Source organism: Fonsecaea pedrosoi (assembly GCF_000835455.1).
Source record: "Fonsecaea pedrosoi CBS 271.37 unplaced genomic scaffold supercont1.7, whole genome shotgun sequence".
Lineage (NCBI taxonomy): Eukaryota > Fungi > Ascomycota > Eurotiomycetes > Chaetothyriales > Herpotrichiellaceae > Fonsecaea > Fonsecaea pedrosoi.
The window spans coordinates 2,059,160-2,081,652 of record NW_013550609.1 but is presented as its reverse complement, the minus strand read 5'-3'; the positions used below and the strand labels follow the sequence as shown (position 1 = coordinate 2,081,652).

At 52.9% G+C, this 22,493-nt stretch overlaps 8 protein-coding genes across 8 annotated transcripts; 4 read left to right on the top strand and 4 right to left on the bottom strand.

Moving 5' to 3' along the window:
- Nucleotides 1–109: 109 nt before the first annotated feature.
- On the bottom strand, nt 110–1,869 carry Z517_10809 (uncharacterized protein; the record flags this gene model as incomplete). The annotated part of the gene is made up of 3 exons (XM_013424418.1): nt 110–1,279; nt 1,356–1,634; nt 1,699–1,869. 3 exons carry the CDS (start codon nt 1,867–1,869, stop codon nt 110–112), a joined length of 1,620 nt encoding a protein of 539 aa, XP_013279872.1.
- A 587-nt stretch (nt 1,870–2,456) lies between these two features.
- On the top strand, nt 2,457–5,588 carry Z517_10808 (uncharacterized protein; the record flags this gene model as incomplete). The annotated part of the gene is made up of 1 exon (XM_013424417.1): nt 2,457–5,588. One exon carries the CDS (start codon nt 2,457–2,459, stop codon nt 5,586–5,588), a length of 3,132 nt encoding a protein of 1,043 aa, XP_013279871.1.
- Nucleotides 5,589–5,986: 398 nt separating this feature from the next.
- Z517_10807 (uncharacterized protein) lies at nt 5,987–7,141 on the top strand (the record flags this gene model as incomplete). Its single annotated transcript, XM_013424416.1, has 2 exons — nt 5,987–6,136; nt 6,476–7,141. The coding sequence occupies 2 exons, from the start codon at nt 5,987–5,989 to the stop codon at nt 7,139–7,141; spliced, it is 816 nt and encodes a 271-aa protein (XP_013279870.1).
- A 588-nt stretch (nt 7,142–7,729) lies between these two features.
- Nucleotides 7,730–9,019, bottom strand: Z517_10806 (ferrochelatase; the record flags this gene model as incomplete). Its single annotated transcript, XM_013424415.1, has 1 exon — nt 7,730–9,019. One exon carries the CDS (start codon nt 9,017–9,019, stop codon nt 7,730–7,732), a length of 1,290 nt encoding a protein of 429 aa, XP_013279869.1.
- A 444-nt stretch (nt 9,020–9,463) lies between these two features.
- On the top strand, nt 9,464–11,581 carry Z517_10805 (uncharacterized protein; the record flags this gene model as incomplete). Its single annotated transcript, XM_013424414.1, has 2 exons — nt 9,464–11,027; nt 11,091–11,581. The coding sequence occupies 2 exons, from the start codon at nt 9,464–9,466 to the stop codon at nt 11,579–11,581; spliced, it is 2,055 nt and encodes a 684-aa protein (XP_013279868.1).
- Nucleotides 11,582–12,256: 675 nt separating this feature from the next.
- On the top strand, nt 12,257–14,564 carry Z517_10804 (uncharacterized protein; the record flags this gene model as incomplete). Its single annotated transcript, XM_013424413.1, has 2 exons — nt 12,257–12,291; nt 12,356–14,564. The coding sequence occupies 2 exons, from the start codon at nt 12,257–12,259 to the stop codon at nt 14,562–14,564; spliced, it is 2,244 nt and encodes a 747-aa protein (XP_013279867.1).
- A 908-nt stretch (nt 14,565–15,472) lies between these two features.
- Nucleotides 15,473–16,939, bottom strand: Z517_10803 (uncharacterized protein; the record flags this gene model as incomplete). Its single annotated transcript, XM_013424412.1, has 1 exon — nt 15,473–16,939. The coding sequence occupies one exon, from the start codon at nt 16,937–16,939 to the stop codon at nt 15,473–15,475; it is 1,467 nt and encodes a 488-aa protein (XP_013279866.1).
- A 1,387-nt stretch (nt 16,940–18,326) lies between these two features.
- On the bottom strand, nt 18,327–21,953 carry Z517_10802 (uncharacterized protein; the record flags this gene model as incomplete). The annotated part of the gene is made up of 1 exon (XM_013424411.1): nt 18,327–21,953. One exon carries the CDS (start codon nt 21,951–21,953, stop codon nt 18,327–18,329), a length of 3,627 nt encoding a protein of 1,208 aa, XP_013279865.1.
- Nucleotides 21,954–22,493: the final 540 nt, after the last annotated feature.

Genomic DNA, 22,493 nt, shown 5'->3' with positions numbered 1-22,493 from the left:
CAATGAAAAGATAAGACATGAGAACTAAAATCGTGAGGCTCATTCTATCCAGACTTTAAGTCTGTGGTTTCCACTCTGTTACCGGCCCTTTTGACCAGGCATGAAAATGCTAGGCCTTCAACTCCCGGCTCATCATGTGGGTGAGGCCCAGAGGCTCAATCAGCGCCCCTCCCCTGTCGAGCCCGACGTTCCACTCCCAGATAGTCACGCCGAGGAGCATGCATGCGGCGATGCCGAGAAAGAGTCGCGGGTCCATATGCGAGGTGGCGGGCACGCACAGGATCACAATGATGTACACGATCCTGCCCGAGAGCCGCACGTATCGGTTGTTGACCTTGAGCGTGGCCGGTTCGTCCAGGGACTTGTCCAGCAGAGCCAAGATTGTCATGCTGAGCATGATGATCCCCAGCGAGACCGCACACGACCACACTGCACGATCCAAGTAGCGCGGCAGGTCCTCTCGTGGTATCGGCTCCCCGGATGGACCGGCTAGGGAGTTGTATGGTGCATCGGGTTGGTGGCGGACGATGAACATGACGCCCGAGGCAAAGGTCAAGATCGTGGCGAAGAGTGGAATGTGCCAAAAGACCCACGACAAGCTCTTGCGTCCCTTGTGGGTGGCGGCCGGGATGAACGTCCTACTCCCGTCACGGTTGAAGTAGAGGAACGAGAATTCGTAGTAGATCAAAAGCACCCAAATCATGACCCCTGTGCTGTTGTTGAGGCCGAGACCTAGAGGACCGTCCTTCACAAGTTGCAGCACGCCCTCGCCAAGGATGATGATGAAGAAGTTGGACATGCGCGATTGAAAGTGGTGTACATCTAGAGCTTTCTTGACTTCGATTGGGAGGAGCTTTTCCGTCATTGGTGAATCTAAGATAATGGGACAAAAGTACTCGCAGACGGTTGCACCAACGACAGGGCCTATAGCACGAGCACCTGGAATCTTGATGGCAGCGACCCAGAGCGCAATTGAAGGGAGTCGAAGGATGGTCTGGAAGAGGAGTAGCTTCCGCAGCCACTTGATGAAGATCGAATACACCAGTTCAATGATTCCAAAGGCACCGAAAATAACAAGATATGTCGAGATGGCCCATTGTTTGGCCTCGTCGATATCTTCAGTCAAATATGCCAGTTGATTGCCGTAGAAGACCGAAAGGAACAGAATCCATAGGGTAAAAGTGCGCTGTATCATATCATCCATGTAGTAGTTGTTCAGAAACTCACGCATCGCGTCCCAGATCCGCCACGAAGGCATGAAGACCAAGATAAAGACGAGCTATGCATCTCAGAATCAGTCCATTGAATTGGGATCCTCCGGAGGCCGGGGGCGCCATCAGGATCGCGTGCCTTACCGATGCAATGCCTATGTGTGGATCTTTGGGTCTGAAAGCTAATGACGAGAACACCTCTGAGAGATTGCTGATAATGCCAACCCAGATCAGATCGATGAAGAGATCGAGTCTTTCCCTCTCCTTGGCGACATCTTCGGGAAGATGGCTGGATATGCTCGACCGGGTTACCGACTCAGGAAGTCCGCGCTCGTCCCCAGCATGGACGACCTGAGATCGATACAAGAACTGAAGAGCCCGGGGTCGACGAAACGTATATCGATGTCTGGCACGGACCTCGGCCTGAGATCCGAAAGTCAGCATTTCTGGTGCGCATGCTCGAAGATGCGAAGGACAAAACACTCACATGAGGACCCGCATGCTCATGGCTTGAATGGGATTTGACATGGGCTGAAATAGCAGAGACATCCTGAAGTGCAATTTGGTCCTTACTGTCGTTCTTCTGCTCGCTCCGAACTGGAGCTGGAGAGATCTGTTCGGACAGAATGATGTTATCATCCGCTTTGAACAGGTTCATTGCCACATTCACGGCACTGGTCTCCAGCGCCTGAGATCACGCTGGCAAGATCGAGTCCCTGTGTCCAGCAGTGGCGGCGTGCTCAGGGAGGCCCACGAAGGAAAGGGAGCGGAGTGCTCGGATGGTCGACATTGCAAGGACGATATATGTGCTGTGAGTACGTTTAGTGGCTTTGAGATCGGTCGTTGTCATTGCACCAAACCCCCAAGGGATGGCACGAGTAGGGCCAGCCGTACATATTCCGTATCTGGATGAGCGCATGGGAACGTGGGAGCATCGGTGGAGATAACAGCATTGAAGGTCTGGCTTGGACGCTGGAGGCTAGAGGGCAACCAACTGCGCCTTGGCAGATTCATTCACTCGATGTTCCTTTCTCCGCAGGTGGAGACTTTGACCTCGAATCGCATGACACTTTGCACTCAGGCATCGCCAGCGACTTTGTCATTCAATGTTATTATGACCCCAGCATACAACTGTTGAAGTTGCGAGTCCTCGTTACCTGACCATGTGCCTCCATCAATGAACGGCTCAGTCTCGTTGCCACTGTCTAGGCTTCGAGCGCCCCCGGGCCGGAGTACAACCTCACGATGAACCCCCCAGTACATCCAGCGTCTCAATCAGCCATCGTTCCCTCCAAAAATGCTCTGCGAGCTCTGCGTCGATTGGCCCTATCGTCTCCCGTCCTTGTGGCCAGCACTCTTGGAGGTGTCTGCGGTATTGCGACCCTAAACTATGAAGTCAACCGGAGAGTCCGCCTGGCGGAACAGGCTCTCGAGTCCAAGAAAATCATACGGTCGTTGTCTCATGGAAGAGGCGCCAGCCAACTCAATGCTATGATTGGAGCTGCAGAAAGAGGTGAAGATTTTACATTGAGCACGAGAAGTACCAAGAGGAAGAAGAAGACTCCGACGAGGGATTTCTCCGCTGTAGCTCTCCAGGAACACTCGGAACACATCCACGACATAACATCAGAGAATCTTCCTCCAGAGGCTGAACTTCAATATCCACCCTTTATCCAGTTTGTTCCTTCCTCCAAAGCAACAAGCCGACCCTCCCAGACCGCGCCTGCAATTGAGACGGATCGAAGTGGTATGGATGGCGTGGCTGCGGAGAAGCATCTGAGGGTCGGCAAGGTGCCACATAGAACACCGACTTATCAAACCAGTATGCATCCAAAACATCAGCACAAATTGGACGTCGACAGAGCTACAAATCTTCAGAATTGGCTTGGTCGTGTTCCCAATGGCTCTGCAGCAAAGATCTCCGCTTACTCCCCGCCGAAGGAGTCTAATAATGATCGTACAACTCAGAAGGGCCAGAGAAGCACTTCGGACTTGCGCATCAGAAGAGTCGCAGTGGTGGATTACATGCACGGGCAGGAAACGCCAATCCAAGATGACGGCAATCACCCCCATACACCCGAGTTCCCAATCCCGCAGAATCCACTGCATACAGAGGATGGTAGTGGTCAAGGCCGGCCTCCTCCAGGAGAAAGTGACAGGAAAGGAGCCTCTCCATCCATGGATCCGCTTCTTGACCAGACGAAATCCATACCAGTGTCAAACCACGAAGACCAGCAGGTCGAGGCCACAATACGTGGAGCGTTCCATGCTCGTGGGGATCGAGCAGTTTATTTGATTGCTTACCTCGATGACGAAGGTGTAGATCAGGCTCTGAGAGATTTGCTCAGCCAAATCCCACAGCTGCCCTGGGATCCAGTTGCAGTCGAATGCTTGCTGCCTTCAGCACCGGAGGACTTCGTCAATCACGCCAAAGACATCCTGGACCCGAAAACTCTCTTCGGCCTGCATCAATTCATACAGCCCGAGAATAGGAAAATGAGGCGACACTATCAGTACCGGCGCTGGCTCGCTGTCATGAGACATTTTACCACCCGACCCAGTACTTTGAATTGGGCAATGGCGGAAGCTGTATTCTACGAGCATCGAAGCTTATTCAGGCTCAAAGATCTCAGTATTCAACCAGTGTTTGACCTCGTACAGTATCTCTTAGAGACAGATACCACTTCCAGCAGAGTTCAGAACATCCTTTTCCCCGACTCACTGCAACAGGACTCCGCGGATCCTGCTGAAGCCTTTCAGCTATCGATTAAATACCTGAACTATTTCTGCGAAGAGCAGCACACCGTCTCAGAATGTCTTGAGGAGACAAAAAAGATGATCGATATAGCCCGACGGCATGGGCTTGCCCCTTCTCAAGACATCATTATGCCTGTTCTCAAAGCTCTCGTCCGTTTAAGAGACTCGGACAATGCGGACATTGTCCTCGATCAGCTTTGGCCAATGTTGGGGAATGTCGAGTATATTGACATTCTAAGCGAATACACGTTTTTGAATGCCTGCGAGGGTAACTGGGCTGTGGTCGAGTCTACGTTGGACAAGATTCACGGCGTCAACACCTCGAGATTTCGACCGGTGGAATTCGCCCGCCTGTTTCAGAGACTTCTGTTGCAGCACGCAGCGCAAAATCCGTCCGCCCAGTCCTTTGGCTTCACGGTCCATGCCATCAAGTACGCTGGGTTGATACCTACCGGGCTTATCTCCAGGACACTTATCTGCGCCTGCATCCGAGATCGCCGTTACGATCTGGTCGTCGAATGGGTGCGTTTGGTCAAGGAGGCCTTTCCAAGAGTGAGCCTGGGTTTTGATCTGCTCCAAGGGGGATGGATACTTGCGGATACCTTGATGGAGGTCGGCGCCAGCTGCGAAGAAGTTGCCAGAGCTTGTCTGACAATTGCTCATGGGTGTCGGAAAAATCCTTTCAGTCCAAACTTTAGGGAATTTGCTATCGAACTCATCAAGACAGACTTGGCTCACCGACTATGTACAGCCTCTGCTCAGATGTCGACCGGCAGTGTGTCAGGGGACGATATTCGCAAGATGAGTCTGGAGCAATTGCTCACACTCGCCTTTGATCTTCGCAACTCGTCAACGAACCCGCAGCCGAACGAAATGCAGCCCGAGGGGTTGAGGAGTGATATTGCGACTCAAATGGCAGCAATAGTAGATCTGGTCAAGACATTTCGAGGCGACACAAAGCTTTTGTTTCTGAGCAACAAGAGTCAGATGGATATCGTTTCCAAACGACGCCGTGATGGTGATGCTGGCCAGAAATTGCGCGGTATGGGCGTTTTCAAGCGAACCTTCCCCGAACTGTTCGACCAAGACGGGAGCACCGGAGCCAGAACATTGACAGCCGCGCTGGTGGCATATTATGATGGGCGTGAGAAGAAAGGTCTACCAGTCGACCACACCGTGTTGAGACACCTCATCACCAACATCGGTCCGCAACATCCAGCAGAAACGCTTGAACTCGTCGAGGCTATTTATGCAAGTGGGTACGTCCAAGGACATAATGGAGCCCCCTTCGATGCAGACATATTCAAAAAATGGCTCTACCTGGTATCGACGAACGGATCCGTCGCGTCCGCTGCAACGGTGCTGAAGGCGGTGGTCTATTGCAGCAGTCAATTGGAGTGGACCACGCATTTTCGTGTTTTGTGTGAGTTTGTGGCCCAGGTGGAGAGCTACCCTGATGGCAGTTTCTGGGACGAGAGACAATATCCCAAAAAACCCGAAGATGGCGAGTTGAGGCCGTTGTATGAGGAGATCAAGAGGATCTGGCTTGTTGCCGCAAAGCAAAGAAAGGAGGCGTTCAGATTTCCCGAGTGGAAAGGGTGGGAGATGGAAATCATGTAGTTGTTGCAAGAAAGAAAGAAGGACTTTGAGCCATCTAGGAACACGGTGCGTGATGTTGAGATTGAGATTGTAGGACGTCGCTGTGCTGTAACATGACATGTATGGGCGTATTTTGTATATCGCCTGCGTATTGCGGCATGTGCGGCCGCACGCATGGGGCCCATTTGACTTTGGTCCAACATACAAATATACAACGTCACACCTTCAACCAAGGCTTTCATATATATACAGTTCCTCCAGTTCTTCACCCAAAAGTCACTCTTTCAACTGCTTGTTACTTCGTTTCTTGAATCGATTCTCTATTAACAATTACCCATAGCCCTTTCATCCACCCTACCTATCTGCCTCGCTACCTACCTAATTCAACCTTCCTCTCACTGTAGGCCGCAAAACCAACCATGGCGGACGCGAAAAAAGACGAGCAAGCTTCATCCGGGCAAGAAAGCCTTCCCGCGCAGACATTGCAAGGCAAAGCTGCGATTGTCACGGGGTCGAGTCGTGGACTCGGCGCGGACATGGCCCTGGATCTGGCGAGGAGAGGCGCAAAGGTCAGTACCCAGTCTTCTGTGAATTCCTTGGATCGTTCTCGCCGGTGCGCATCGAGGGGATGAGGACTGGCCAGGAGAGGGTGAGGAATATGGCAAATGGAGAAAGAAGGAGTTTCACTTGTTGTCTCAATGTGCCGCAGATCCGTGCTATCTAGCCATCCTTGTGGTGGTGGTGGTGGTGGTGGTCCGTCTTCCTCTCCCATCACGGCTGGTTCTTCCCTCCCCTGTAGCTTTACTCCTTCCTCTCCTTCTCTCCCCGTTTAACACATGCATATTCCTCCTCGTCCATCTATCTCACACGACCAACCAACCGTGTCTCCTTGTTCTGACTCTCTCCAGGTCGTCATCGTCTACACATCACCATCCTCCGCAACCCCCGCGGCCAAGCTGGTCGAGAAGATCGAGAACCTGCCCAACGCATCCTCTGCGATCTCGGTGCGCGCGGACCTCTCGCAGGTTTCCGCGCCGGACGAGATCGTCGCGCAGACCCTCTCCGCGTTCGGACCCAACATTGACATCCTGGTCAACAACGCGGCGGTGCAGGTGGCGCGGCCGCTCGGCGACATCACCCGCGACGACTACGAGCGCGTCTACGACGTCAACGTGCGCGGGGTCATCCTGATGACGCAGGCCGTGCTGCCGCACATGCCGCCGCGGTCGCGCGTGGTCAACATCTCGAGCGTCGGGGCCCGCGCCGGCTTCGCCACCCTGTCGCTGTACACGTCGAGCAAGGCCGCGCTCGAGGGCCTCACACGCTCTTGGGCCGCCGAGCTCGGCGCCCACGGCACCACCGTCAACTGCGTCGCGCCCGGCCCTGTCCAGAGCGAGATGCTCGACACCATCCCCCCAGCCATCGTCAAGATGCAGATGGACAACACCCCGCTAGAAAACCGTGTCGGCACTCCCCCCGAGGTGAGCAATGTCGTCGCCTGGCTCGCCGGCCCCGAGAGCGGCTGGGTCACGGGCCAGGTGCTCAACGTCAGTGGCGGATGGACCATGTATTGAGTCGATCTTGGTCGGGGACGGGGAACCCCCTTTTCCCCATTTTTTTTTAAATACCCCGTTGGGTTTTCCTTGGGGGAGAAGGAAGTATCGATAAAGACTAGGCTCACATCTTGTTTTTTTAAAGGAAAAGGAAAAGGAAATGGGGAGTCCCAATACAGTGGCAAGGCCGAGGATAGGGACATCACAGGACATCGACATCACTGGACGGACCAAGTACCGAGTATTGAGTACCGAGTACAGGAGATGTGATCGGGATGACATTTTAGTCTCTCCTCTCCACAAGAGAAGCACTCAAAAGGATCAAAGTTTCAGCATCTATTCAGCAAAAAGAGGGAAAGGGGTGTTGGGTCTAGAACAGGGATTAGATAGAAACTACGACAATAAGAAAAAGATAATGTAGAAACCATAGGAGGCCCTAGCCACGATGTCGTAGAAAAGAGGGAAATGAGAAACATCATGTAAGAGACGAGATGCCTGTCTGTTCCATTAATTTTCATTTTTCTGGACTCAATACACTCACAGCCAGTACACTCAGTACTCGGTTATTTTCTCCCACATTGATACCATGATACCATAACACCCCAGCGCTTATCGTACAGTCGGCAGAATCCTCGCGTGTTGACCGGCAAAGAACTTTTTCTGCTCCAGACATCGCTCGCTCGTGCAGCCTTGACACCTCAGCCCCATCTGCCTGGAACAGCTCTCGCCACTCAACAAGTGTTTGTGCGCGATGTCGGCCAGGGCCTGGATGAAGACCGGGTTGCCGTTGAGGCTCTCTGCGCGCTTGACGCCCGGGTGGCCCTTGGCGTCCTCGTGCATGACTTCCTTGTCGATCTCGTAGAGCGTTTCGATGTGGTCGCTCGTAAAGGCGATGGGCACCAGGACGATGTCTGTTTGTCCTCGCTTCATGTATTCCTTGACGGTGTCGCTCGTCTGGGCGCCTAACCAGGCCGAAGGCCCGACTTGGGACTGCCAGCAGAGCCTGTACGGGTGCGAGTGGCCGAGTCGGTTCATGACCGCGTGCACTGTTGCCGCAACCTCGGCCGGGTAGGGGTCGCCTCTGTTGACGACGCTCATGGGGAGGCTGTGGGCGGAAAACAATATCACCACGTCTTTCCGGCGTTCTTCGGGGTATTCGGCCAATTTGGCCTCGATGTTTTGCGCAAATGCCTCGACTAGCCCCGGGTGCGTGGGCCAGCGGTCGATGACGCTCCATGTTATTGCACCTTCTGGATTCACCTCCCCCGTTGCTCGCTTGCCCTCAAGTCGGTTACGCCATTTCCAAAGCTCGTTCAACGAGCTTCCCGTGGTGGAGCAGCTGTATTGAGGATACTGTGTGAATGCTACCGCTCGACCACCTTTTCCGCCACCAAATCCATCACTCAAAAGTTGTTCATACATGTGCTCCGTCAAGGGGTTCGCATAGCGAAATGCCACGTATGGCTTATGTGGTGCTGTTTCTGGCGACAACTCGTCTAATATCTTACACATTTCGGCACATTGGTGCTCGGACCATTTTCTTATGGGTGAACCCCCACCTATAGCTGCGTACTGTTGTTGGATCTTCGGGGTGCGCCGGCGTGAGATGAGAGGCCCAAGGTAGGGTTGTAAGGGGCCAAGGGGAATGAGGTCTCGGTCGGCGAAGAGACGAGAGAGGAAGTCGCCCACTTCGGAGGTGTGCGAAGGACCGCCCATGTTCATAAAGACCATTGCTGTCGGTCCTTTGGAACCGGTGGCATCCTGCGTTACAGGAGGGACGGCCGTTGCCATCGAGGCACTCGGTGGAATCGATAGGCCATGCTTGACAGAAGAAGTCACTGTCGGGCGCTTCGTCGCCAGTCGGCGGGTGAGGTAGCCCGTAGAGGTACGTAACGACATCTTGCGTTCGGCGACAATGGACTGGTGGTTACCGAGCCATGAGAGGAGTCTGAAGGAGAATACTACTGCTGGGGAGCTGTTGGTGTAAATGGAGTAATAGTGTCAGTTGTAGGGAGCTGTCCCTTTGGAATCTAACCGACGAACTTTTTTCGCCGCCGACAAGAACCAAAGGTCTAGGAAGTTCGATGATGATGATGATGACAATGGACGAATCAAGTGGCCGCCAAATCGCCCGCCTCCATCTTCTCTCCGTGTCTCTCAGAGTCTCGACCGCAGCTGCGGAATTGCGACCGTTCACGTGAAAACGCGTGGTTCAGCCTTGAGCGCGACCTTCTTGCTGCCTTGCCTTGCCGTGTTGCCCGTGTTGGCATTACATCAAACTCCTCCTCCTTCTCCACACGACACCTTCGCCTATGTCCTTCCCTGTCTCAATGAGCGCGCAGTATGGGTGACAATTTGGCATACAGACCAAAGAGTGATTCGGATGAGGCTAGTAGGAATGACGACCCCGATGAGGAGGAAGAAGAGGTCGATGAAACTGGCTACAAGACCGTCCGAGATGCGGTTCTGTTTGCCGTCGAGGTCAACAAGTCCATGCTCAAGGTCCCACAACCATCATCTGCCTCGAAGCGTTCCGACAACTCTTCACCCCTGTTGGCCGCACTGAAATGTGCATACCATCTCATGCAGCAGCGAATCATCTCGACGCCCAAGGATCTCATGGGTATCTTGCTCTTTGGAACGGAAGCCTCCAAGTTCTACGACGAGGACGAAGATTCCAAGGGTGGCTGGTCTTTTCCTCACTGCTACCTTCTCACAGATCTGGATGTGCCCGAAGCAGACGATGTCAAGGCTCTCAAAGAGTTGGTTGAAGCAGAGTCTCCAGAGTCGGCCGAGATCTTCAGGCCGGCAAAGGAGCCTGTCTCTATGCACAACGTTCTCTTCTGTGCCAACCAGATCTTTCAGCAGAAAGCTGCCAACTTCACCTCGCGCCGGTTGTTCATCGTCACGGATAATGACGACCCTCATTCGTCCAACAAGGAGTCGCGGTCTCAGGCTACCGTGAGAGCGAAAGATCTGTACGACTTGGGTGTTACAATTGAATTGTTTCCGATTTCAACCTCGGACCATATTTTTGATACGAAACTCTTCTGGGACGACATCGTCTACCGGTCATCGCCTTCGGATCCTGATGCGATCATTCACAATCCGCCGTCCATTGTGGATGGTGACGGGTCGAAATTGGTGAGCGGCGCTGGCGACGGCATCTCCTTGTTGCAATCCTTGCTATCCACCATAGCCTCCAAAGTTGCACCGAAACGTGCACTGTTCTCTTCTGTCCCGCTTGAATTGGCCCCAGACTTCAAGATATCTGTCAAGGGGTATCTGCTCTACAAACATCAAAAGCCGGCCCGCAGTAGTTACATCTACCTTGGATCCGAAAGACCCCAGATTGTCACTGGTTTTACAGAGCAAGTCGCAGACGCCGAGGAGGATCGCCGATTGGTAGAGAAGGCCGAAATTCGCAAAGCGTACACCTTTGGAGGAGAAAAAATCACGTTTTCTGACGAAGAAGTCAAGAAACTGCGCAACTTTGGGCCGCCTGTCATTCGAGTGATTGGATTCAAGCCAATGTCCAGGTTACCCATGTGGGCGAACATGAAAAATTCCACCTTCTTGTATCCATCAGAAGAGGATGTTGTGGGCAGCACACGTGTTTACAGCGCACTGCATCGCAAACTGGCCAGAGATCAACTGTTTGGTCTGACATGGTTCGTTCCGAGAAAGAATGCTGCTCCGGTGACGGCTGCTCTGGTTCCAACACTCAGTGCTGAGGGCAGCGACGAGAAGCCCAATGCTGCTGGTGTATCGGCCACTGGCGCACCCCAGGGCTTACATCTGATTCCTCTGCCGTTTGCGGACGACATCCGACAGAATCCGCCAAGTACTCATGAGACTCCTTTGCGTGCACCAGATGAGCTCGTTGACGCAATGAGGCCTATCGTCCGTGAGTGAAATAAACCTTATGAGACGTAGATCACTTCTGCAACAATGCTAACCAAGTGATCAGAGCAGTTAAATCTTCCAAAGGGCATCTATGAGCCTTCAAAGTATCCCAACCCTAGCCTACAATGGCATTATAGGATCCTCCAGGCGCTAGCTCTCGACGATGAGATCCCCGAAAAGCCCGAAGACAAGACGATACCGAAATTCCGGCAGATAGACAAACGTGTAGGAAGCGAGACCATAGAATGGGGCCAAATTTTGGAGAAGGCCTACAAGCAGTATCTAGCGGAAAATCCAGACACGGTACCTACGGGATCCAAGAGAGGCACCGCGAATGGAGCAGCTGCTTCGTCAAGCGCAGCAAGCAAGAAAGTCAAGACAGAGACGGGGACTGGCACGAACGAAGAGGAGATCCGGAAACTTTGGCAGAAAGGGCAACTAGCGAAACTGACAGTTGCAGAGCTGAAAGATTTTTGTGCAACGAAGAAGATTCCCACTGGTGGAAAGAAGGCTGACATCGTCGAGAGGATCGAGGAATGGCTGGAAAGCAAGTGATCGTCATACAGAAGGGCTGTTCAAGGCATTGGTAGGGTGTGTTCGGCCCGGAAAAACGATGTGATGACCCCAATCCAAATGTATTGTAGCTGATATTGTGACATTATCAAAGTGGATAAGACTTCCGTGTGGTTAATGTGTGGTCAATCATTGCAGTCCCAATCACAACCTCAAAAGAGGGAGACTGGCACTGCACCCAAGATCGACTACAGTTGTATTGATCTCCATTCCAATAGACGATTTCCGTACATCATGGATCACCGCTTGGAAGTAGTAACCTCGTAGGAATGCTTTTTGAAGGAACGTTGATATTTTGCGTTGTTCATGAAGAAGAGAAAGGGAGAAGAAGAAGGCGAAACACGTTCGAAGCGATATTACAAGTAAAATTCTGTGCCAAGACCTATACCGGAAATGGTTAGACTTAGATGTCGATGTTTCGGTATAGTTGCCTGTAACGGCGCCACTCGGGCCACTAGGGCGAATGCAGGAAATGACGTTGGGGATGCGAAACTGCGGCATCCACCTCGACCGCCCGTTGCCAACCCAGCGCATGTGCTTCTGGTCCACTCCTTTGTGATTCCTTTCAGACGGCGGCAAACCCATTGAGTGAACCATTTGCCCATGGCGTCCGACGTTCTGCTACCTTTTGTATCTCTCTGATCTTCGGTGAGCGCAATGGCACGGGTACCATTCATTGGCCGGCTCTTTTGGTGTGTTTCCCCCGTCCTCTGTCTCTTTATCGAGTCTCCCCGTGACTGACGGCTGTTTGATCAGGAGGGAATACCTGGCCCTGTTCGGATCCCTGATACTTGTGGCCCTCGAGGTTCTCGTTCGCATCATCACACTGGGCCTGCCCCAACCCATCATTCGATTCTGCTACAACGCGTCCAAGAACGTATTCAACCGACTGTCGTCGCAAAAGTCCCGTCAAGCCCGGTCCCAACGAAAGCATACCTACAGTTCGATCGCGACCTGCTCGGATTTCACCGAACTCTGCGCCTTCTTTGGATACTATGCCGAGGAACATGTCGTCCAGACCGGGGATGGATATTTGCTGGGGGTCCATAGACTCCCTTTTCGCAAAGGCGAGGAGCATAGCGGGATACAGGTCAATGCAGGGGCCGACTCGGTCAGGAAACCCGTGGTGTACCTTCATCACGGCCTCCTCATGAATAGTGAGGTTTGGGTTTGCCTCACCGAAGAGGAGCGATGTCTTCCATTCACGCTGGTGCAGCAAGGCTACGACGTCTGGCTGGGCAACAATCGAGGCAACAAATACAGCAAGAAATCCACGAAACACTCGCCTATATCCGCACGGTTTTGGAACTTCTCCATGGATGAATTTGCCTTTCACGATATCCCCAATACAATTGACTATATTCTCAACACGACTTCACAGCCCTCGCTCTCCTATATCGGTTTCAGTCAAGGTACTGCACAGGCGTTTGCTACACTATCCATCCACCCCCAATTGAACGAAAAGGTCAATCTTTTCATCGCCTTGGCGCCGGCCATGTCTCCTGCTGGTCTCAGCAACGGTATCGTGGATGCACTGGTTAAGACCAACCCTCACCTCTTATTCCTTGCGTTTGGCCGCAAGTCAATCCTGTCTTCCGCCACCATGTGGCAATCGATCCTCTACCCACCAATCTTCGTCCGCCTCATTGACATGTCTCTCTCCTTCCTCTTCGCTTGGTACGGCCGCAACATCAGCGTGCAGCAAAAACTCGCTGCATACCCTCACCTTTACAGTTTCACGAGCACAAAATCTGTCGTGCACTGGTTCCAAATTATCCGTAACAAATCGTTCCAGATGTATGATGACGACAGCTCCAACAGGTTTAGCATTGGCGCCAGCAACCGATATTACAAAGTTGCAAAGTTCCCAACGAGAAACATCAAGACGCCCATTGTTCTGGTCTACGGGGGAAGTGACTCCCTGGTCGATATCCGTGTTATGCTTAGGGAACTCCCTCGTCACACCATTGCGACCGAGATTCCTCATTTCGAACACCTCGATTTCCTCTGGGCGCAGGAAGTGCATACACTGGTCTTCCCACATGTGCTAGAAGCGCTCAGCTACTACGCTCAAGATGGCACAACAAACGGCATCCCAAAAGCTCTGGCTCTTTCCATGAATGACACGGCACAACTCCACCGCCGGCAGAACAGTAATAGCAGTGCCGTGAACTGGTCCGAAGATGACTCTGCTGGCGGATATTCAGACTTTGACGGTGCGATTGATTCACCTCGCACCCCGCGAGTAAAGAGTTATGCTCAGCAGCAGAGAGAGAGGCAGTATCTGCACCAATCGCCGGGCCAAAATCATTCGCCTTCTCATTCCCCTTTGCAATATCAATACCAATATGCCGCGCCTACTCCGAACAGACCCGTACCTGGAAGCTCGATGACGTGGATGGAAAGCTACTACAAATATCCCAAAAAGGAAACGCAGGGAATGACCGAAGGCACCGGGACGAGTAGTGGGCTTAGGAATCACACTGAACTGGACGCAAATCCACAACCGACACAGCAAGAGACTGAAAGTCAACAGAGGCAGCAAGAACAGCTACGAGTGTGTGATCAGAGTCCCATGGGAACGCCACAACACGAACAGGATGACGCTTCCCCAGAGCCCGGCTTTGGACGAGCAGTGTTCTCGACTTCTCGGGCACTACCTCTTGACAGCGACTCGAGCAGTCCTGTTTCCACAATCCGTAATCGGAACAGCGGGTTAACCGGCCGTCCTGCGACCCCGGGGCAACAAGGTCCTCTAAACGCCGATGGAGACAGCGCTCCAGGAAGCGCCAGCGCGGGTAGCAGCGGAAATGAAAACCGGCAACGTTCGACCTCAGCCGCCGGAAGCGTTTCGAATACCAGCGGGCGCACGACGCCAGTAAGTAGAGGCACACCACCCAGTTTTACAGCAAAGGGCATTCGTGTAGGGAGTTCGAGGCCGAGCGTGGGTGCCGCCCTGCCCTGATGTATGTTTCAAAGGGAAAGCGAGGGATGTGCTACAGGGCCGAGTCGAGATCCAGGCGGCTCTCTTGCCCAAAGGGGAAATCTTATAGAAGCACGAAAAAGCCAACACAAACACGCACCAGCTAAAATATAATTATACTTTCCAGACAAAATGAACGACAACTCACTCGCTCGTGTTTTTGTAGGTATCGCCGGGACGCTCCGGTAATGTGATGCACTATACGAGGTAGAAATGTCAGTACCGATAATTGTAGATAAGGTATCTAGGTGATTTGTACCTGGCACACGGCTAAGAATACAGAGTACGAATGTACGTATGTATTATCAGTCTATCTAGTCTATAGACGATTCTACTCATAGATGTAGATTCTTCTAGGGCACCTTTTTTGGGGGGGGGGTCACCCTGTCACCCGGTAACCCGGTCCGCTGATAATGCAAAAAAGCAGAACACACGCCGTTCATGGGCGCAAAACCCCTTTCGTTCTATCGTTATCCCAATGCCGTGCTTTGATGCATGCAAGTTCTATGTCTGAGACGTCGTAAGGTCGTGTTCGGCCACCTTCGTAAAAGTAGCAAGGACAGAAACGCCAGCAAAATGCTCAAAGTTGTCGCGAGTAAATCCCAAACACCCCACGCAATGCAATCGCTCGGCCATGCGTCGCAAGATTAAAATGCTCGGAAAATCCCTCATCCGAGAGTCGTCTTCGTTCATGCCGTTTTCATCCTGTCAAACACGCAGTGGGCGTGACGTGACTTGATCAGGGCGCCCCTTCCACAAGTGTGGACCAAGGTATATGTATATATAATACAAGGGCTGAAATCATTAATAGTCGTAGTTCTGTCTGTGGTTGCTCGGCTCTGTCGGATTAATCCACAGGCATATCTTGTCGCTCAGAGAGAAATATCGTCTCATACGACAAGTGCGGCAACGGCCACAACAGCAGCCACCATGGCAGCCATCGGTCGTGCGCTGCCCTTGTCCAGGGAGCCGGAGTTGGTATCGCCTAACGGGGTACTGGAAGTAGCAGTACCAAGCCTGGCTCCCCCTGTGCCCGCAGACACGTCAGTGACGGGACTTGAAACCGGTGTCGCATTGGGAACTGCTTTCTCGCCCGTCGTGATCTCCTGGATGTTGTCGCCTGTGGAATTGAAGACGGTCTGCGCGATGGAGATCTCATTATTGGCCAGGTCGTAGACCACGTAGGCACTCCTCAAGAAGGTATCCCCAAGGACGGCCAACGAGTTTTGAGCTGGGGCAATGCCGAACAAGCAGGCTTCCTCGCCGTTCTCAAAGGTCAAGGGCTGGCCAAAGTTGTTTGTCCCCGCGTCAAGGAACAACTCGTCGAATGGAACCCGAATGGTTTGGCCGGAGAAGGTGAAGTCGATGGTGGCAGTAGATGAGGACAGACTGCAGGGAGCATATGCAGCTCCGATATCGCTTTGATATACAGCCTGGACTTGGTTGTAGATGTCCTGGGTGATGTCATTGGGCAAGTAGCTAAGAGTGGCGCCCGAGTCGAGGAGGACGGCCGTGGGCAACGATGACGAGGAAGAGAGGTCACTGCCAGAGCTTACCAGGCCTGTGAGGGCAATGGTAAGTTGGGCATAGACACCGTTGCTGGGGATTATGGGTATGGTGGCGAGTTCTCCTTCGTACTTTTCCGTGTTGACGCCGCCAAAGAGGATCTCGCCTGTTGAGGCGTCCAGGTCGTTGAGCCAAAGACTGTACGCATTGGAGGCAATGTGGCCCCCTCGGACAAGGGCTTCTGGTAAATTTGGATAGGGGTCCAGTCCCGCACGTTGAACCTGAACCTCATTTGCCATGTAACCAATACCCAGCACACCCTGTTGTGAGGAGGACGTCTCCCCAATGCCAAATTGGAAGTCTGTCAGCGTAACAGCGCCAAACTGCAAGGTGTCGGCCACGTAGTCGCCCGCAGCTCCTGTGCCGTCGACGTAGGAGATGTTGAATTGGTCATTCACGAGCTTGTATGTCGACGAGGCCGAGGAGTCGTACGTGCCCCCCTCGCAGGGATCTTGGCTAGACCCGCAAAAAGAAGAGCTGGCAACGTTAACCCATAGATCCGAGCTGCCCGTGTCTATGTGCATGCGTAACGACTGGGCTGGAGTCCCCAGCGTGATGTTGGCGTAGTAGAGGGACTGTTCATTGTCCAGAGTCTGCTCGACAGTTCGTTGCGTTTGTCGTTTCCTTAGGCGAGATCTTTCGTGGGCGAGGATATCGGGAACATGTCTTCGCTCAATAGGCAGGCCGACTGTTCTAGGCGAACTTGAGGTGGAGCGGGGAGCGAGGTGAATGGCCGAGACTAGAGGGGCGGCCAATGTAGCGGCAGCCACCACTGCGACAGAGGGTTTCATTCTGGTTTGCTGGTTTCACCACCCGTAATAGGAATTATTGTGTTGCTTGAAGGAGAAATCAGACACAGACCCCCTCGGTTCCTGTCACAATTAAAAGAGTGTCTGTCTATTCCAAGGATTCAGTGATAAGTGGTTGGGAAGGGACCAAGATGAGGCGTTTGAGGCGTCGAGGGCTGGTGGCTTAAGCGAGACTGGCCCTAGTAGTTTGTAGGATATGTACGGTAGAGAGCCGCTTAACGCACCCAGGGTGATATTGAGGAGCGAGTGACGCAGTCTGCAACAAACAGAAACAATAAGGAACAACAGTGAATGGTTTTACAGAAACACAAGAGTCAAAACGCAAAGCAAGAAAGCGGGACGAGGGTAGTAGAAGTAGTAGGACGATACGAAGGCCGCAGTTGAGTGAGCATCGTGGCATCATGGCGCAGTTACGTCGGACTGCGGAAAGGTGCCTCGAGGCCTGAGAAGGGCGGTTCAACGGTTGATGACGATGGCCAAACGACTGATGTGCGTAGGTCTCCATTGCGATGTAATACCGTTGCGACCATTTCCACAAGGTTTCCCGTTTCCCATCTGACTTTTGGGGCTCACATGGTGAGTGAGTGGATGAGAGGTTGAGAGTGTCTACGTATGCCTATTGTCCCGCCCACTGCCGGCCAGTTTTGCCTGTGGAGTTTGCCTGGTCAAAGCAGGTTACGCGGCACCGCCAAGGCTCCGGCCCATCCTTCACTGGGTGCTTGGGTAACGTCAGTGGCTGCGCACCTGCACACCTGGTCGATCCCACATTGGATTCTTTTCTACACTGCGAGACTGACATTCAATATTCGATACTTCCCATTGAGCCTGCTTGAGCCTGCTTGAGCCGCTTCTCTGTTCTTACATCGAAACATCTTCATTACCCATGTCTCTTCGAGTGCGCACACCAATGCACGTAACGACAATCCGCCCTCTTCCAGCCAGGCTGGTATGACCACTCCAGAGGGGGCTGGTGAGGCTGTAGCGGCCCGTCGGGTTTTTGCTGCTAAAATTGGGGGACGCCGCCACTGGTTGATGCCACATCAGCCCCCCAGCGGCCGCACCCACGAATACGACTGGGAAGCCTGATCAAATTCTGCCTCAAGCGATTGGTTCAACGGCCTGGAACGGCCTCCTTCGTGCCTTGCCTCCACCTCAGCCTCCCCAGTTTGCTTATAGCTATACCGACGTGACCGAGTATCCCTTGCCTGTACTGGGCACGGAGAGCGAATTGTGTAATCACGGGTCGCGACTCATTCGAAAACTGTTACGTGTTGATACTAGCAGGAGTTTTTGGTAATAGTTATTTCGCATTACACGGGGATGACAGGAGCATCAGGGTCTACCGAGGACACGCAGTAATATGACGCGCTCAGAGGACGTACCCTCCACATCCAATATTTCCCCAGTGTCGAATAGGCCGTGTATCTTCCAACTCGACGCACCACCAGAGAATCTCCCTGGCTCTGTCCACCTCGCCGCCCAGTTCATGCGCTCTGGCCAGCGCAAACCATGCTTCTGAGTTGTCCCAACCCAAACCTAATTTCGTCAGTGTTGACAGCAGTCCATATGCCCGATCACGAGCTGCCAATCTGTTGAGGTTGTCCGGCGTCTTCTTAAGATCCTCTTCTCTTGGCGACGGAGTGTTGGACGTCCCCACAGAGGTGCTTGTATTCGCAGCTGGACCATCCATCTCGAACCAGCCGTTGGTGGCGGCGCCCGTAGAGATTCGGCTCCATTCGCGTTTGTGCTTTGGCCGACTTGGTTCATCCTGGGGTTGTGGCTGCTGTGGCTCTTCTGTCCTTGGCCTGCCATTGTCGATTCGCCGGGCCAGTTCTACTTTGCGTTCGTAGTAGTCCAGGAGCACATTACTCAAACCCACGATCCCTCCCGGATGGTCGGCAAAGTACATCAGACATTGCTCATAGTTGTCCACCGCCTCGCGGATCCCTTCAGAGAAGACAGTGCCTTCCTTCTCTTCGCGAGCTCGGGCAATAGCCATTAGCAGTTCTGCTCGCTCACAGTACACGTCAGCCCAAAGCTCGTCTGAGCTTTTCCCTCCGCCGCCCCATCCGCTGTCACCGAAGGCGCGTGCCGAACTTTCCACGCCGGCAACCATGCCCTCAATCTTCAATGCCACTTTAGCTGCCTCATCGCAAGCTTCCCGTGAGTCGTCAAACATGTTTCCTCTTCGGTAGAGTGTTGCAATAATCAGCCATATTTTGACCAGTATACTCAGGGCGTGTCTCTGAGATGCAGTGCGCGGGAACCGAGGTGTAGGGTCCGTCCGCAATGTCCCCGGCCCCACGACTGGCAGCCGCACATCTTGCTGTGGCGGTTGATCTTGGTGCTGCGCTGGAAGTGGCACTTTCTCATGCGATGTCAAGTTGTGCGGTATCTCCTTGAGGGGTTGTTTGGCTCCTTCGCTCGCATCGTGGTCTGGAGACACAGGCACCTCTGGAACATCGCCGGATTTTATGGTTTCTAACTGGGGCCGTTGCTCGGGTTGGCCAGCACCTGTCAGCGCCTCTGGGGTAGGGACTGTATCCTGCGAAGTTTCGAAAGACTGTCTCGTACTTGAGGCATGACTTGGCTCCTTTCTCCCTCGACTCAGTGACCTGGACCGCCTTGACCTTAGACCCTTTGTGGATACAGGTGCTGAAGAGTGACGCTTCCCTTCCTTACCATGCTCATGGATATGAAATATTTTGTGCTTATGCGGTGACGGTTTTCCGTCTTCATTGATTACCTGGATAGTCGGCGCTTGGGTGGTTTGGGTCGCCTGAGTACTGGGCCGCACTTCTTCCGTTATCGACGGAGCGATATTGATCGGCACTCCTTTGGATGATTCACTCGACCTTCCCAATCTCTTTCGATGGAACAGCTTGCCCGGAAGACTCCTGACTGTGCCACCCGAGCTTTTAGGTGGCTGGATTGATCGTTTTCTCGACGTTTCTTCGCTGAAAGCGATCACTCCATACCGTCCAAACAGCCGGGAGTACAATGCAAGCAAGTCGTTGCTGTTGTTGACCGCATGCTCTGGACCTTCGATCAGCTCTGTCAATGCGAGTTCAGTGATGCGAATCTCGATGATTTTTTGTAACTCGTCACACTCCATATCATCCACCAATCCAAGTTTGCGACTCCCACTAGCTGATCTTCCACCAATCGACGCACCATTGGAGAAGTCGCCGAAGATTGTCTCTGGTGGCGAAAATTGCTCAAAGGCTGCCACGCAACTTTGGCTTGCTGTCTCAAAGTTGTGTCGGGAAGTGAGCAGGAGGGATAACAAGTGCCAGAATGGCAGCAGTTGCCGTTGTATGCTATAGTTATCGTGTTGCTCGAGCTTGTCTGTCTCCCAGGCCAGCGCTCTCTTCACAGTTGCGATCGCCTGATCAATGTCTCGCGTCTGCGCGAGCAATTGACTTAGTGCATACAGGGATGGTAGTAGCTTTTCAGAAGGGAGATCTTGTGCTGCCGCCGTCTGTAAACATTCAATGGCCGTGGTCTGAAGGTTGGTCCGTTCCTCACTGAAAGGTGTCCACCGAGCCCACTGGGCTTTTCCTATGCCAATGGCTCGGTAGGCAGCCTCCAGCAAGTCGGCGGACAAAGTGGGGGTGACCGGCCCTTCCCCGTTGACAACTGCGTTGCTTCTCGATGCGAAGCCATTGGGAACAGAACTTGTGGCTGGCGGTTCGAGTTCGTCCAGGAGATCTTCGAGCTTATCACACAGCTCATGTGCCTTTTCCGCCTCAGCGTAGCGGCCAAAGGAGCACAGGCCTTCAATACCTTCAGCAATGGTTTTCATAAAGACCTCATCACTGTCTCTGCTGGTTGCTGCAGTTTCAGACTTGGCAGCCCTAGTCCGCGCTCGTTCCATAAGCTCAATATAGGTGTCCAAAGCCTTGTAAGCCAAGCCAAAGTCCGTCAAGGCTTTATGCACTTGAAACAAGCGGCGTAAGATAAGGGTAGAGTGAAATGACTTTGTGGCAGCTCGATAAAGCATGTCGAGCACATTTCTGCCACACGAATTGCGACCACCTTCTCCCAAGTCCGAGTCAGACCAATTGGGTCCGCAAAGAATCTGCCAGTTGAGAATAAATTCTTCCACCCAGGTCTCTATGATTGCGTTGGACTCAGTAGCCTTGGGAAATTGAACGTTTCGCAAGAGCTCGTTCTCATAAGATGTCTCTACCCTCCTCAACTCGATCGCCAAGTCAGAGTGTCCAATGGGGAGGTGGTTCGCCATTCCTTGTCTGTTTTGCAGAATACTGGACATGAACCTATAGTAAGCTCTCCACATGTCGAGCTTTGACAAATGTCCCGGGCCATTACCATAAGTCGATGCCGAAATCTCCTGGTCCTTAACCGCGAGCACGGCCCAGTGACGGAAGGCTTGGAGTCTGAACGAGGCTGACTCGGGAGTAATGGTGTCCGTAGATTCTGTCACTGACGAGCTCTGGCCTAATGCAACCCGTCCGAGTAGTTGTTGTGCCCAGTAAAGGAGTTGAGGAGTAGAAACAACCATGCTCCTGTTGGCATCTAGCCAAGGAAGTAGAGAGCCAAGTAGTTCATTTGCCTCTTTGCCATTCCCGGCTTGTGCTAAGAACATCCCTTTGATGTAAACCGTCTTGACCACGCAGATCTTTGTCCATGTTGAAATGGCATCTGCTGCGGTTCGTAAGGGTTCGAATGTAACAGCGGGAATCTTGCGGTCCGATTTGTGGGCGCCTACCCAGCGCGCCCAAAGCAAGCATGTTTGGCCTTGTACCACCTCTTCAAACGGATGTCCCGTGCCGCGGAGGTCTTCTTCGAGAGAGGTAGCTTGGGAGTCTGGCAGAGGCTGATTCGACGGGGCGGTGCCGGGTCTGCGGGCGAGTGTAGAGGCATAGTTGGCGACATCGTGTTCAAATTTAGCGACCTGTATTAAGCCTGCCTCGAGGGTTAAGACTGGATTCCAAGGCTCGTTTAGGAGGCGTACATTTTCGGTCAGGGGCATGCTTGGAAACTTTTCTTATAAGTTCTGGAAATTCCTTCCAGTGGCCGGCCACGCGCGCCGCGTCTAGAAGCCCGATATAGCGCTGGGCTTTTTCATTGTGCGTCTAGAACCGGGTCAGCGAGCCATACAAAACTGTGACTGGAATGCTTGGGACAGTGTACACTCATTCTGGGGGACGCGCGAGATATACTCGCGATTGTCAGCGTCCTATACTCGGTTCATGGTTGCAGGCACGTTGTAGCAGCTCCATCAGACGTGACTCTACTGCTGGCATTCCGCCAGGAACAATAGACCGGGAGATGAGGTTGACACATGCATTAGGGGATAAATGAGGAAGTACGAGTAAGGTGTATGGTAGACTGAACCGTGCTATGGCTGCTAACAATGCGCGATGCGGTCATTGGGGGCCGCGCGACATGCAAATCAACCAGTGGCAGGTTGCCTCGAAAAAAAAAAATTATTCCCAACTCCAACCACGACCACGTGTGTCGATCCCATGTTTTTATACAACCAAAGAGTACCTCTACACTTTGTTTGTAT